Source organism: Mytilus edulis, chromosome 4 (genome assembly GCF_963676685.1).
Source record: "Mytilus edulis chromosome 4, xbMytEdul2.2, whole genome shotgun sequence".
Lineage (NCBI taxonomy): Eukaryota > Metazoa > Mollusca > Bivalvia > Mytilida > Mytilidae > Mytilus > Mytilus edulis.
In genome coordinates, this window is record NC_092347.1 from 55,367,066 (window position 1) to 55,385,010 (window position 17,945).

The following is a 17,945-nucleotide window of genomic DNA, read 5'->3' on the forward strand; positions in this document are numbered from 1 at the left end:
CATATATTGTTTTCAAGCTGTCACTTCAGGACACTTAAAATCAGTTATTAAAGTTCTACAAATAGTTTAATACTTCAAGGCTTATGATCTATTATTGTGTAATGGTTTGTTCAATACAATATTTTCAAGGTTCCAAAGTTGAAAAGGTGAATTTATTATTCAATTATAAAAGAATTATAGTCATAGAGTTTGTTAACAATTTCCTTTAACAGGAAAGTAATGTCAGCTAAAGGAATAATACATTACTTCCTGTTTGTCAGACATCTTTTTCTATTCATGTTTAATGTCTAAATCCTGACGGCCTTATCCGAAACATAATTAATGAAATACTGAAAGACAGTATGTCAGGATTTAATATGGATTTCTTTTGCAAGATACCCTAAGTATTAATAATATAGATAATAACTGAAATATAAATACCATAAGAAGATTTATATGAGGATTATAAGCAGTACAAATGCAAAGATTAATTACACATAAACTATTTGAGTACGTTATTTAAGTGAGACTTTATTGATAAAAATAAGATGTGGTATAATTGCCAATGAGACAACTCTCAACAAGAGTCCAGAAATTTTAAATAGTAGTACAGAAAGGGTACAGTTCTGCAGCTGTCCATTCAATTTTCTTACTCTCTTTCACTGATAGTCATGAACTAACATGAAGGTCGTATACCATATGTTACAAGTCTGAAATTATATGGACCCTAGATTTCAATGATATCAATGCATGTCTCAAATGGTACTTTCTTGTTAATTTGACCTGTTGATACTATTTGTGACGCATTTTTGTTGTTTACTGTTTAGTAATCTATATATTTTGTTGCACTATTTTATAATATCCACTGTTTTTATGAGGGAAAAAATACAACTACCAAAAAAAAAAAATTTACAGTTTTCTTGTATTTTTTTCAATTTAAAAACACCATGCACAACCAAGGAACAACAAAATAATTTGAGAGAAGTTCAATGGAAATATTAAAATATTCTCACCATAATAAAGTTGTTTATCAGGTACACACATACTTTCCCATTCTTGTATATATACGTAAAAGTTCTTATAAAAAGAGGAAAATCATGACAATTTACAAAATATACAGTTTTGTCATGGTTTGTTGCCATGGTGACTTGTTAAATGTTAGATTAATTTTTATTTATAAATTCCTAAGCATAGTTAGGCAATTTCAAGAAATGTATGGTAACTTTTCAATTTACACTAACATTTAAGCTAAATAAGGCCCTCCTCCATTGTGCTTTGTCTGTCATTTAATTTTGGGATAAACTACAACCATGAAATCTATGAATATACCTACCAAGAGCCCATGTCACAACCTCAGTGTTGACAAGCTAGTAGTTACTGCAGAAGAAACCACTTAGCCGCTTAGCCAGCAACATCCTCTAGCGAACATTGATAGTGGCAACAAATACCCACAACTTTATAATTTGGGATGTACATTAACTAAGATGGCCGTAATCGTTTTATCAATTAGAACAAATATTACATGGAATTAAGAAAATCAAGTAATCAACATGAAGTGTGACAGCTATCAATTCCTTATAATTATTGACTTCAATCTGACTTAGATTACCTGAATTGATTTATGAAAACCACCAAAAATGTCATCACAATATACGTAACAACTATAACACATCTGCAATATGAGAATTTCATAATAATTAGTAACATTAATTGAGTGACAATGAATTATCAATCAAATGAAGACAAACTCTGCTAATAACCTGACGGAGCAAATTCTATGTTCAACTTTGTCACAAGGGTAATAATACTATTGCTACTATCAGTAGGTGGATTTTGTGTTGATATCAAAGAAAACCCTACACTTGTTGACACTTTATGATCAAGATAAAGACCAGTCAGAAACCTTTGTAAATAGAAGGATAGAAAAGGCACTAATGTCTCAGAATTTTTTCCCCCTATAAACCTTAATAATAATTGTTATATTTATAGATTATCGTTGATCATCCCAACAAGATTGATTTTCTTACTTGAGCTGTAAAGGCGAAAGTGAGAAAAGCAATTGAGTTCAGATGAAAAATGATAATCTGTTTATCGCTATTTTACCTATGCTGACGTTAACGCCACATGCCCCCTTAGTTTCTAGCGATAATTTCCATATCACGCGACTCCCTTGAGAAAGAAAATTGTCAGTAAGCAAGATCAAAGGAAAATTTCGTAAAATAGCGATATTAAGGTATTCATAATATAGGATTTTTTTTGTCTGAGACAAGTGCCTGTGAAGGGTAAAGTGTACTTTTTTTAAAAGATGTGGAATATTTCAGTATAAATGCTTATTCTATTCTTCCTAATTGAACAGTAATTTCTTTCATTTGACTTCTATTCTACCTTAAATATTTAACTTATAACAATAGTAAGAGAATGTGGTATGATTGCCAATGATACAACTCTACATCAGAGACCAATTTGAAGTCAATTATTTGAGCTGTCATTGTGTCATTCGAAACAAAGATTTTTCGTTTATCTGATAAACAAAAGAACCTTTAAAAAAATCTGCTAATTTCATCCATCCAGATTCCTTGCATTCTGAGTTATTTATATTTACTAAACATTAACAAGAACAGGCTTCTGATACAGTCATTAGAGCTATCTTCCTTTGCTCAAATCCAGTTTAGACTGGTTGGAAATCAATAGTTTTGATTTTCAAAAAAATATATGGACATAATAAACAGCCAATAAAAAAAGTATACATGGTTTCAAATTACAAAGGCTTTTGTGTATATTCTTCCCTCCTTCCTTTATATATAGATTTAATTTATCAAGACTTATGCTATGTTTCAAAAGACAATGTCCCTTTGAAATTTTACTCTATCAAAGAAATAAGAATATAAGCAAGCATCATAATTTCTTCACATGACATCCTTGATATGGTTTGAATAGTGATTTATGTATTTGCTTTATGATTTCAAAATTCATAAATTTAAATACAAATTTGCACAAAAGCTGACAACATCAAATTCTCAAATCTCAGAAAAAGTTAAAAAATTATGTTAAATTTTCTACAATATTAATTTGTTTACAAATTTTCTATGGAAAAGGAGGTCTTTTTATCTTGAAAAATATAATAGGTAGAGAAAATCTTTTATACTATCATTTCAGTTCTGAAGTGTTCAAATCCAGTATGCTTATACTCTTTTATTAACAGAAAAATAGGATTGAAGAATTGTATTATTTATGGAAATTCAGTGACAGATTTTCTCAATTTTCAACATCAAACCCAATTTATTTATTTTTTATGGTACAATTTCACAAGAGTGCACACGCTGAAATGTATCGCCTTCTTAACTAATCATTGATATTATGTTGATAGTCCTAAATGTAAAGCTTTATTACAACTGCACAATAACTTAACATTAACCAAGAAAACTAAACATTGACCAATGAACAATGAAAATGAGGTCAAGGTCAGAGGAAACAAGCCAGGCAGACATGTACAGCTTACAATTCACCTTGCATTTATTTTGAATGTATGCGTTTTGTGAGCGGTTTTGCATAACTTTAAAATGCAAATAAAAAGTCAAGAATGTACTTCAATTTCTAAATCGTTATTATTACTTCAGACTTTCATGAAAACATAGAATATAACAATCAATCTAATAATCAAATAATCTGCATTAAATATGCTTAAATAGTAATAAATATCAATAGAATATCAATAGATTGCCAAATAAAAATGTGGAAACCCCCTAGTTTAAAATAACATTGACTCAGATTCCAGAAAATATCAGTCATGGATTTCACCGTTTTATGACGAAATAGTTACTGGAAATCTGTAAATAAAATACAAATATGTTATTCCGAAAAACATCCGATCAGCTGGGCATTTAAGTTTTAGCTTCCCAAGATTGTTTTCCAAAGTCCCGGCTGACGTCAAAACATGCCATTTTTCGTGTAAAACAAAATGACTCGCAGAATTTAAAGTAACTAAAATAATACACAGACTAACGTAATCATTTCATATCATTTATCATACAATATTTACAATATTCAATCAACAATGAACACACACTTAACCGGTTTATTCATGAAATATTTACCATTCAAGAAAGGAGAACTCAAAACATCGGGATTTATCTAAATACCTAACCATGTACCGAAATATGATCACAACACACTCATACCACATCTTCTTATATCTATTGACTGTGTTGATCTACCAAAAAATTCAATTCGATCAGAAAAACTTGCCTTTTCATGGATATGTGATTTTGAGGTTTTGTCATTCATTGAACATTTTTATTTGCCATTCATCTGTACCCACGAAACCATTGAAAATTTGTATGCAATAATAATGATCCAACAAACAGTATTTGATCAAGATTTTCTATAATCTAAGTTTTCAAATTTACCTTTCTTGAGACCACAGGTAAACAGACCCTATATTAGTTGCTGTCAAACATTCTCCAGGTATATATGGACTGAAAAAAAAAAAATAAGTTGTGATAGCAGAGACAACAATTCTGCTTAAAAATATTTTGCAAGGTCATATTAAAATTTTAATTCTATTTTTTAAGTAAATGGCTGTAAAGAAGGATCAAGATACACTTCAGCTTCTGAATCTTTCCTTTTTTTGACTTTTACCATTCATCAACACTGTACAACCTTAAATTCACTCTATTATCATTAATGTCTAAAAATATTAAATAATTATTTATTGGACAACATGGACAGCATTTTTACAGTAGGACAGTCTGACTTAATCCTTTGACTACTACCACAAAGGTTAAGTAAAACTAGAGGAAATGTAAATAAAATCAGAAAATAGTGTACCAAAGGGAGATAATTTGGAGCTTTTTCAATTTTATGTACATTTTAAAAGTCATCTGGGGCCAAACGAATTGATTTTTTTTATTGATTTTTGTACATGTACCATATTTTAAAGTAACAACTACTAAAATAAATAAATAAAATTTGTAATGAAAAAAAAATGTTTAAATTTTTACTGAAATTTTTGTACCCTCGAGCCTCCTTAAATTGTAATAGTTAAGATTCTGAGAAAGTTTCAGTAGTACTAAAAAGTAGTGAAGGAGTTATGATTTTAAATAAATTTGAATTATTCAAGGATATATTCAAAATATCATTTTTGACCTTTCATTTATTCTTTTATTCAAATTCTACTAACAAAAATACATGTGACAAAAAAGAATATATTTTTACCATCACCTGGCTACCTTCATTAATTTTTTATTATGAATATGAATGTACTTAATTGAAATAAAACAAGAGGCTCTCAAGAGCCTGAATCGCTCACCTGAATTTTTTTGGTTTAATCTCTCATCAATGATTATTTTGGCTTTTCAATTTATTTAAATGTTCTTTGAATCGTCCTATTTTCTTCAAAAGCAAAAAAAAAATCATTTTCTCCTATGTTCTATTTTAGCCATAGGAGCTATGTTTCTTGACATACATGTCAGATTTGCTCTTAATGCTTTCGTTTTTGAGATATAAGCCAAAAACTGCATTTGACCCCTGTGTTCTATTTTAAGTAACTGCGGCCATGTTTTTTGACGGATCAAAAATCAAAGCACACACTTTGTGCAGGATAATCTAAGGAACAACCATGCTAAGTTTTAACCAAATCCATTCAGTAGTTTCAGAGGAGAAGATTTTTTAAAGTTAGCAAATATGATGAACAAATTGTGAAAAATTGTCATTAAAGGACAATAACCCTTAAGGGGTCAATTGACAATTTTGGTCATATTAACTTATTTGTAGATCTTACTTTGCTGATCTTTTTTGCTGTTTACAGTTTATCTTTATCTATAATAATATTCAAGAAAATGACCAAAAACTGCAAAATTTCCTTAAAATTACCAATTAAGTGGCAGCAACCCAACAATGGTTTGTTTGATTCATCTGAAAATTTCAGGGCTAATAGATCTTGACCTAATGAACATTTTTACTCCATGTCAGATTTGCTCTAAATGCTTTCGTTTTTGAGATATAAGCCAAAAACTGCATTTGACCCCTATGTTCTATTTTAAGTAACGGCGGCCATGTTTTTTGACGGATCAAAAATCAAAGCACACACTTTGTGCAGGATAATCTAAGGAACAATCATGCTAAGTTTTAACCAAATCCATTCAGTAGTTTCAGAGAAGAAGATTTTTTAAAGTTAGCAAATATGATGAACAAATTGTGAAAAATTGTCATTAAAGGACAATAACCCCTTAAGGGGTCAATTGACAATTTTGGTCGTATTAACTTATTTGTAGATCTTACTTTGCTGATCTTTTTTGCTGTTTACAGTTTATCTTTATCTATAATAATATTCAAGATAATGACCAAAAACTGCAAAATTTCCTTAAAATTACCAATTAAGTGGCAGCAACCCAACAATGGTTTGTTTGATTCATCTGAAAATTTCAGGGCTGATAGATCTTGACCTAATGAACATTTTTACCCCAGTCAGATTTGCTCTAAATGCTTTCGTTTTTGAGATATAAGCCAAAAACTGCATTTGACCCCTATGTTCTATTTTAAGTAACGGCGGCCATGTTTTTTGACGGATCAAAAATCGAAGCGCACATTTTGTGCAGGATATACTAAGGAACAATCATGTTAAGTTTCATTCAAATCCATTCAGTAGTTTCAGAGGAGAAGATGTTTGAAAAATTGTTAACGACGACAGACGACGACGACGACGGACGCCAAGTGATGAGAAAAGCTCACATGGCCTTTTAGGCCAGGTGAGCTAAAAAGCTCTAGAATTTTAAATTGAACTTAAAGTCAGAAGAGCATTAGTTTAGGAACAAAATAAGCTTCAAATATTAATAGGTTACATAGCTATTTTTTGAGATTATTTTACTTAAAAGGGGAGGGGTGGTGAATGGGTTCAGATTCATTTCAAAAGATAAATATCTAGAATCTGCTTAAATTTTGGTAAATGACCTTTTATAAGATATTATATGAAAAAAGAAATAGATATTGGGCAAAATATTTTATCTTGTATCATAGGGGGTTGGGAGGGGGGATCTGACAAAAAGTCCTAAACCTGACATTTGTACATCCTTAACTTCTAAATCCGTTTTTTTCTTTTCAAATATGGAATCAAATAAAATAAATGACAGTTTCGTGCCTGATTTAGAAAATAAATACTAACCTAAGACACTGTGATGTTGGATGACAACTCTCTAACTGTAATTCACCTACAAGTGGTATATTCAAATCATCTGCATAACTATACATCTTGCATTTTGTTAAATGCCTGGATACAATAAAACCTTGAAGAGAAAACAGAAAAAATCTCAATTATGAAAACTTTTCAATTATGACTAAGTCATTAAATAAACTCTTCATAGATACCCGTATTAAATTTTGTATATATGCCAGATGTTCGTTTCGTCTACAAAAGACTCATCAGTGACGCTCAAATCCAAAAAAGTTAAAAAGGCCAAATAAATTACGAAGTTTATCTATTTTAAGGTGTCCGATCTTCTTTGTTTCTGATAGACATCCCTGAATTGTTTTATTATTATTGATTGGGTACTAAATTACTTGTGTATCTTGTGTATCAGGGACCTAGTGTACCACAAATTAAAGTGTACAAACACTTTCAAATTTTCTATATGTTTGTATAATACAAAATTTGACGAAACAACAGGTATTTAAAAAGATTTCAATTTTTCCCCCTCAAGTCTCAAAAATTTTCAGACATTTTACACTTAAAATTTATCCTCTTCTGTTTTTCACCTTGATGAAAAGAATAAAAAAGTTCACCAAAACCCTGAGTTTACTTCTCTGATTTCATTAAGCAATTATCAGGTATTTACCTAGATACTGAGGATACATTTATTTTTGTGGGTACAAACTCTCAAGGATTTAAAAAAAAAATTCTTTTTGGTGGATATTTGATTTCATGCTTTTGCCAATGTCTGCATGCAGCCTTCTAAAAAATGTGTTAACGTTGATAATTTTAATTTGTGATATACCCACGAAATCCTAGAGAATTGGTACCCCACAAATAATAATGAATCAACAGTATCCAATGTTTAACTATAGTTGGTGTTTTAAAAATAAGGAGATGTGGTATGATTGCTTATGAGACAATTATCTACCAGAGTCTACATCACATGGTTGTAAACAACTATAGGTCAAAGTTCAGCTGTCAAAAGTGAGCAAAACTCATACTGTATAGTCACCCTCAAAAGGCACCAACATTACAAAATGTAAAACTTTTCAAGCTGAGAGAACAAGCAGCCTGATTTAAGACAAAACTTACTAAAGAAAAAACAAATATGACAAAAAAAGCTTCTTTTGTGATGACAAACCCTAAATTAGGTCTGGACCTGGGATAGGCACATAAAGAATGTGGCAGGTTAAGACTTGCTTGTGAACGTTCAACCTTCCCTTAACCTAGAAGAGCAGTTTAAGAGCACAAAAAAAGAACACACTGTAATTGGCATTGACTCATCAGATTTGCATTAAGCAATGTCCTTGTTGTTAATGACACTGAAAATTCTCTAGTCCTAAAAATTATGATTGATTTTCATGCTGAATTAACTCTAATTACAGGTATCAGAAAAACACGAAAATGTCATTTCTTATTTCATAAAGATGTGAACATTAAATGAACTCTGTAAGATGGACAAGAAAACTTATTTCACAATTCTAAATAACAAACATAGATCAATTAACCAAAGTACAAAGACATTAACATCTTACATTGATTCTATATAGGAAACCAGATATAATTAAATCAAATTTCAAACCATTGACATTTTATATAGGATTATTCCTTAGCTTCTGTCAAAATGGAATAACTGGAGACTTTTAATAATATATATGTCAGTTAAGAAATTATTGCTAGGTTTTAATCGAGGCAAATAATGTCGTCAAGTATCGCAATAATATTTCTAATATTGGATACACATATGTATGTGTGAATTTGATCCCGAAATTGCAATAATTAGTGTGACATTTTTACGCAATTTTTAAAAATCTCAAAAATAAAAAATAAATCTTCAGTATAAGTCTATGCCTTGGATGTAGCATCCCATGAAAGATTTAAAATCATATTTTAATCTAGAAATTTTCATATTGAAAGTACTTATAGTAAATGAACAAAATGTATTGAAAGTGTTTAAAGTAAATGAACAAAATGTATTGAAAGTGTTTATAGTAATAAACAGAATATAGAGTGCTTATTTTGGGAAGCTTTATCATTCTAGGGACTATATAGTATAAGCACTAAAAATTTGGTTACTGTAATCATTCATGATTTTTTACATTTTTTTTTCCTTCAATATGCAGCAAAGATTAAATATTTTTAAATTTCACTGTAAATTTCTAATGCAGTTATCCTATTAATGTTGATAATAAGATATATCAAATTGAGAATGGAGAAATGAATGTGTCAAACAGACAACAAACCGACAATAGAGCTGAAAAGAACCCAAGGAAACAAATGTAAAATGAAATTGAGAATAGAAACGGGGGGATATGTCAAAGAGACAACAACCCGATCATAGAATAGACAACAGCAGGTCACCAACAGGTCTTAAATGCAGCGAGAATGTTTGTTTTGATGTTTCAAATAGCTCAGTTTAACAGATATTTTGTTATTAAATGTAGTATTATGGTTTAGAAATAACTTTTAATCAGCATGAATACCTAATTAACCATCTATCATTTTTCTATTTTCAGGTGTAATCTATTTTTCCACTTATTTAAAAAAACTTATCACTGAAATAGAACCTTTGGTTTCTAAAGTGTTCATATTGGCCAAGGTGACAAAATATATCTAATTTGTATCGATGAAAATAAAACCAGTTAGCATTCACAATGTCTTTTTTATCATAACAATCTCTATTGGTCTAATCTGAACCAGTGCGTTCACACTACAATTAAAAATGCAATTGATCTGACCTATTTATCTGGAAAACTGTAAACACTGTGTATAAATTGAACTAATTTATCCAATTTTTGTGTTTATACACACACTTGAAAACTAGAGACTCTCAAGAGCCTGTGTCGCTCACCTGTTACTGTATTTACTGATGTCGGCCATCTTGGTTGGTAACTTGGTAGGCAAGGTCATTAGACACTTTTTTAAAATAGATACCCTAGTAATGATTGTGACCAAGTTTGGTTAAATTTGGCCAATAGTTTTAGAAAAGAAGATTTTTGTACAAGTTACAAAAATGACGAAATGGCGGCCATCTAGGTTTGATGGCCAGGTCATCGGACACATTTTTTAAACTTAAAAACCCAAGGGTGATTGTGGCCAAGTTAGTTTAAATTTAGCCCAGTAGTTTTAGAGAAGAAGATTTTTGTACAAGTTACAAAAAATGACAAATTGACTATAAAGGGCAATAACTCCTTAAGGGGTTAACTGACAATTTTGGTCATGTTGACTTATTTGTAGGTCTTATTTTGCTGAACATTATTGCTGTTTACAGTTTATTTCTAATAGTATTCAAGATAATATCCAAAAACTGCCAAATTTCCTTAAAATTACCAATTCAGGGGCAGCAACCCAACAACAGGTTGTCCGATTTGTCTGAAAATTTCAGGGCAGATAGATCTTGACCTGATGAACAATTTTACCCCCTGTCAGATTTGCTCTAAATGCTTTGGTTTTAAAGATATAAGCCAAAATATATATTTTACCCCTTGTTCTATTTTTAGCAATGGTGGCCATCTTGGTTTGATGGCCAGGTCATCGGACACATTTTTTAAACTAGATATCCTAAGGATGATTGTAGCAAAGTTTGGTTAAATTTGGCCCAGTAGTTTCAGGAGAAGATTTTTGTAAAACTTTACTAACAACGGACACAGGAAGACAGATGCCGGACGACGGACGCCAAGTGATGAAAAATGCATACTTGACCTTTCAGGTCAGGTGAGCTAAAAATTGGATGAAGTTATTGTTTCTCTTGAATCACAAGTTTAAATTTTGATACTGGTGTTTTCTTTAATTTTGAAACAATATCTGTAGCAACCAAGTTACAACATAACAAAATAATTGTGGTTCATAAAAAGCAAAATCAACAAATGAAAAGAAGACATTGATTTCGCAAATTTATGCTATGGTCAAGACAACATGTTTTCAGTTTGTTTTCATATGCATGTACACAAAGATCATTAAATAGAGAAATAAAGGTTAAACAATGAAAAACTGATAATATATATACAGGGATGTGTAGGTTTGCCGCTGTAAATGCGCATAAATTATTTCTATGCAATGGTAATCATTCACATTTGAAGTGAGATTGGTTCACTTTAGATCGATTCAAACTAAACTACCAATATAACACACTTATATAAAAATGATACATTTTGTATTCTTAATGTTTCTACAAATATTTGCATGTTTCTATCTTTTGAAACAAAAATGTTGGCTATCTGCCATAAGAATATACAAAGTGTGCATGAAAAACAGAAATTTTAAATAAATGTTAAAATTTACACTTCATCTGTAAAAGTAGCACATGAAGGTATTATTTTTATTAAATATTTGAATTTACTAAGTAAAAAAATTGCTTGTATAAAAATTAACATTAAGAAACAAGGTTATGTTTTCTCTCACTGTTACACTAAATCTGTTGGATGTCAGATGTGTACTGATTGATATTTTATGTATGATTTTTTTTCTATTAGTTGTTATAGGTCAGAAACTGCAAATACTCTCAGATCTAATGTACAGATGAGAGGTTGGGATTGGGTCTCTATTTGAGGGTAAATTTGGTATTTATATCGAATTAAAAATTATTTTTTAAGTTCTTGGGACAGTATGCTTTATTTTTTCAGGAATTCAGGATTCAGCTTAATTTTCTGTGAACTCAAGGGATGACATCCCCTCTTACCCCCACACAGACATATGGTTTGACAATATATGCCACACCTCCAAAATGCTGGATCATTTAAAACTATAACAGTTAAAAATATTATACCCACCTTTACCTCTGGTACAGCCAGCAGTGGTTCCATATATTTCATCACCAGTATCTATATATCCAATGTTTTTTACAGTCACACATTCCATTTCATCATAATCCAAATATGATATTTCTTACAGTTAAAGAAGAAATAATCTTCATATATAGTGTAACAGATAAAGTATGTAGGTTTTATACAAGCCCGCACTTGCATATAATGTTATACAAGGGCATAACTCAAGAAGGATAACAGTGACGTCACCCAAATAAAAACTTGATATGTGCTTTAAGTTTATAAGCATTGTGTATCAGTTTCATAAAATGAAGTGAGGTAAACTCAAGTTAAAGTACAGAAACCAATTATGTGACATACCGGTACATACAGTCTAACAGACAAGCAGGTAACACTTAATGCCCTCAGGTGACAGAGAGAGGGAAAATTCTGTGTTTTTATAGGGTTCATAATATTTCTAACTTTAAGAGTAGAAACATTTATAGAGATTACCTATGTAGATTTCTGTTTTAGAATTAGTTATTTAGACATTATGACACACCTTGACATTCTTTCTGGTAACATGCAAAGAACTTGTAATTATTTCATTGGGAAATGGTAAACTTTTAAATGTTGTAAAAATGGAAAATAAAGAGCAAAACAAAGAAAATGAAAGTTAGGTTTTTATATAAACTAATGACAACAGGGTATAAGTTATCTGACCCAAAGGCAGTTTTGTACTCTTATAATAAGTATTTTTCTATACTTTCAGAGAGATTCCTTTTCTTTTGTTACTGTAAATTCAGAAATTATTGCAATGTTTTATTATTGTGAAAAATGCAACATGTATATTCGCAATAACTTAAACTTACATTTTGATTGTTTCATATGAATTAAACAGGATTTGTCTCTGTATTCAAAAATTAAAATCGCATTTTGAGTCTTAAATAACAAAATTGCAATAATAAATGCACATATTAATTTTTGAATTTACAATATTTCAAAATTCAGACATGTTTCTTCCACTTAAAACAACATCATTTCTGTGTGCAGATTTAAAGTTTAAACCAAGAACATTCATGAACTTTCTTAATGTATTGATTATGGACTCACATTTTTGAAGCAACTAGTACAGTGACATACCAATCTAAGACCAGGTGCTCTGCAGGGCGCAGCTTTATACGACCGCAGAGGTCGAACCCTGAACAGTTGGGGCAAGTATGGACAAAACATTCAAGCGTGATACAGCTCTGAATTTGGATTGTGATCAAATTTTTGACATTACATGTTTTTTTTTACACAAAACAAATGTCAAGATTTTACAAATCAATTAAAGATTTCTTCTTCAAACTTATTTAAATCTAAAATTAAATAGTTGACACAGCATAGGTTGCTGACACAGAATGAATGTGGTCTAATGAACTTAAAAATTATTTTTTGCCTTTGAGCAATTCACTATGCTGTTGAATATTAATCCTCTCAAAAAAATGTTTGAAGAAAAATTTTCTTTTTATTTATGAAATCTGAAATGAGAAAAATTTAACCCCCCCCCCCCCCATTTTTTTTTCACATCCCTGTTTCCCTTTTTCCAAAACTGATATCAATTCAAATTTCTAATGGAGTTTGCAACAATAACTACTCTTTTAAATACATCATAAAATATTAAAATGTAAAATAAAGTGCTTGTTATGACTGAATGGTAAAGATTGGTTGGTAGTAAAAGTGAATATACATTGTTTATTGTATAAAACAATAAAAAAAAACTTCATCAGCAACATTTTATATTGGCAAATTTCCAATGAAGTTATTTACATAAAGTTATTGGCAAATAAAAATAGAAAATGACATCATAGTCATGTCTGGCAAATGTCCAACATTCATTATCTAAAAACATTTTAGATAAGATAAGGAAAAAAAGCTTCATCAGCAACATTTTATATTGGCAAATTTCCAATGAAGTTATTCACATAAAGTTATTGGCAAATAAAAATAGAAAATGACATCATAGTCATGTCTGGCAAATTTCCAACATATATTATCAACTACTATTCTATACAAAGAAAGATAACTCCAATTGAAAATAAATTGCTATTGCACAATATTGTGCAATTAGATATTTCTTGCTATTGTGCAATACTGTGCAATTGAAAATTTCTTGCTATTGCACAATACTTGATATGGAATCCTGATTTGGACCAACTTGAAAACTGGGCCCATAATCAAAAATCAAAGTACATGTTTAGATAAAGCATATCAAATAAGCCCAAGAATTTAATTTTTGTTAAAATCAAACTTAGTTTAATTTTGGACCCTTTGGACCTTAATGTAGACCAATTTGAAAACTGGACCAAAAATTAAGAATCTACATACACAGTTAGATTTGGCATATCAAAGAACCCATTTATTCAATTTTTGATGAAATCAAACAAAGTTTAATTTTAGACCCCCACTTGGACCAACTTGAAAACTAGGCCAATAATTAAAAATCTAAGTACATTTTTAAATTCAGCATATCAAAGAACCCCAAGAATTAAATTTTTGTTAAAATCAAACAAAGTTTAATTTTGGACCCTTTCAGACTTGACCTTAATGTAGACCAATTTGAAAACGGGACCAAAAATTAAGAATCTACATACATAGTTAGATTCGGCATATCAAAGAACCGCAATTATTCAATTTTTGATGAAATCACACAAAGTTCAATTTTGGACCCTTTGGGCACCTTATTCCTAAACTGTTGGGACCAAACCTCCCAAAATCAAACCCAACCTTCCTTTTATGGTCATAAACCTTGTGTTTAAATTTCATAGATTTCTATTTACTTATACTAAAGTTATGGTGCAAAAACCAAGAATAATGCTTATTTGGGCCCTTTTTTGGCCCTTAATTCCTAAACTGTTGGAACCAAAACTCCCAAAATCAATCCCAACCGTCCTTTTGTTGTCATAAACCTTGTGTCAAAATTTCATAGATTTCTATTCACTTAAACTAAAGTTATAGTGCGAAAAAAAAGAATAATGCTTATTTGGGCCCTTTTTTGGCCCTTAATTCCTAAACTGTTGGAACCAAAACTCCCAAAATCAATCCCAACCGTCCTTTTGTTGTCATAAACCTTGTGTCAAAATTTCATAGATTTCTATTCACTTAAACTAAAGTTATAGTGCGAAAAAAAAAGAAAATGTTTATTTGGGCCCTTTTTGGCCCCTAATTCCTAAAATGTTGGGATCAAAACTCCCAAAATCAATCCCAACCTTCCTTTTGTGGTCATAAACCTTGTGTTAAAATTTCATTGATTTCTATTCATTTTTACTAAAGTTAGAGTGTGAAAACTAAAAGTATTCGGACGACGACGACGACGAAGACGCCAACGTGATAGCAATATACGACCAAAAAATTAAAATTTTTGCGGTCGTATAATAATTAAGATCAAGAAAAAACAGATTGTTATAACAGCCCTGGTTTCCTTTAACCCTTTCTTCCATAATGACGCCTTTTGACGACTGTGTAGTGCCTCAGTTGAAAAAAATTTATCAGATTTAATAAAACTTGTATCTATTATAAAAAGGATATTTATGAGAATATCTGACTGGAATTTCATTGATGAAATAATAGTTTTCACAATGGATTAATACTTTAATCATGATCATTTTTTTGTATTGAAAAAATCCTATGCTAATCAAGTATTTAAAAAAAATCCATGGAGGCAAGGGTTGATGTTCATTATACTCATTGAGGCTCAATGTCTTCAATAAATTATAACATTTTTAAATATGCAAATGCAATTACAACTGCATGCCAAACATCTTGACTTAACATTAATCATTCATCTAAAGTCATCTAATTACAAACATTAAGGTGGTACCCAACACTTACACTAAAATCAATTTGGCTCCTTTAATTTTCATAAAATTTTGACAAAGTATTTACTTTGACCCTTTTACAAAAATATAAAAAATTCAAAAAATTTGAACCAAGCGTTTTATCATTTCCATTCTCAATTTTATTGTTTTATCAGAAAAATTACACTGGTTATATAGCAGTTTGACAAACACTAATTTTGATCATTCAGAAGCTTTATATTGCCTTCAAAACACAACGTAATTAAAACATTTAGCTGATATTACAGAGTTATCTCCCTGTAGTGTTAGGTACCACCTTAACATGCAAATAATGCAACACATTCAAAGTCAATAGACCATGACTGAAGGGGCAGTGCAAAATAAATCTTCAAGGAAATGAATGCCAATGCTGATACAACTGCGCATCTTATAACATTGATCTACTACTAATAGTTCCCCTCAAATTGACCAAATCACAAGTTAATACATGTAAACTAAGCGAAAGTTTCAAAGTCGAAAGACCATAACTCCAAATTATCACCCAAGTCCTAATCAGCATTTTTAAAACTAATATTTGCACTGTTTTATTAGAGAGGAAGAAGGAAGAGACAAGTAAGATTACAACATAGATATTACAAATTGATATTAATTATTCTATTTGTTTTTTTTAATTTGCTATATAGTTAAACATATGACATAGTATTTTTTAATTGATTAGAAGTAGCATCTCTCAGATGACTGTCTCGTATATCTACAGTAAATACTTCTGTTCGACTGGTGCCCAGCAAAAATCCATGTATTGACATGTTTTCGTCCATTAGCTCTTCCTCTTTAGAATCAGTTGGACTAACAAAATTAGTTTTCATAGCATTTCTGATAGGTTTATAACATAGTCGAATCATGACTGGGTTTACCATGGCAACAAAGCAGTGATACAAAATGGCAGCAATTCTTCCTAGCATTTCATTGTTTTCAGAATTGTTCATTAGTGAGATAAACACCCACTGCGTACCCCAAAAACAAGTCAATGATAAATTAATGGCTATATTTCGTAGCATGCCATGAAAAAACTCTTTCTGAACACTCTTGGTCATATTTTTTATTGTTCGTTTCTCTTTACGATTAAAATAAGCTGCAAACACAGCCACAAAGAAGAGACATAGCATGCAAATGAAGAAAAGAATTCCTCTTACGATTATTCCTATTGTAAGATAAGGACTATTATTACTAGAAAATATTCCATTTACACATGTTAACGGTCCACTTAAAAATTTCACTGGTTCAAAAAAACTTGTCACACACAACAAACTGGTTAAAGTATAAATTCCAAAAGCAATAATATTTGGTATTTTTGTATCAAAAATAACTTCATACTTATACGGTAATATAATAAATAGTGCCTTTTCCACAGCAATTAATGTAAAGTTGCCGATTTGGAATCCTCGAAAAAGTCGCATGAAAAAATAAAGCAAATGACATTCAGTATCACTTATCCATATGCCACCATTTGACAATATAATGAATGACGAAAGTGAAAATATCAATAACATTACGCTGTCCCACGTCAGGAGCATGACAACTAAGAAATGAGCTGGTGTCTGGAGGTTCTTTTTCGCACAAATTAGACGTATTATCAGAAAATCTTGAATAAGAACAACAAAATTCACTATGGATAATGTAACAAACTGCGTAATTAGTTCAATCTGTGTAGATTTCACTGAGTAAAAGGAGCGTTGAAATATTTCAGTTAGATTTAAATCCTCCTCGAATGTCTTTGATAAATTGTCTTTAACTGAGACCATTTTTCCAATTTTCAAAGATAATTTGTATGTAGTATAAAATGTTCACAATCTATTAAAATAAAAACATATTAAAAAAATCGAACTGATGCATATTCTTAACAGTTTTCTGTTGTTAAACCCTTTTCTGTAATTTTATAGTATACATTCATAACTTCTATTCTATCTGATAAATCTTTAATGAATATATTTTTATATGGTCTTAGCAAGGCTGTCAATCTTACCAATACAGAAAGCCCACAATCAGTGATTGGACAATAATTAACTATCAAGTTCAATTATGGCAAGTGATATATAATATAGATTTATATATACATTCTTTTTATTGTATTAACACATATATATAATATCATCATTTAATCCAAAATCAATAGCATTAATAATGAAAAATCCTATTAAA

The 17,945-nt window shown here is 30.2% G+C and overlaps 1 protein-coding gene across 1 annotated transcript in view; it reads right to left on the reverse strand.

Moving 5' to 3' along the window:
• The window catches only part of LOC139519976 (uncharacterized), a 57,399-nt gene that overhangs the window by 17,078 nt on the left and 22,376 nt on the right, over window positions 1-17,945 (reverse strand). Inside the window, exons 6-9 of the mRNA XM_071312304.1 lie at window positions 11,935-12,048; window positions 7,139-7,259; window positions 4,386-4,454; window positions 1,589-1,651 (exon numbers count right to left, since the gene is read on the reverse strand). Coding sequence (XP_071168405.1) covers window positions 1,589-1,651; window positions 4,386-4,454; window positions 7,139-7,259; window positions 11,935-12,048 — 367 coding nt within the window. The remainder of the gene's footprint in view (window positions 1-1,588; window positions 1,652-4,385; window positions 4,455-7,138; window positions 7,260-11,934; window positions 12,049-17,945) is intronic.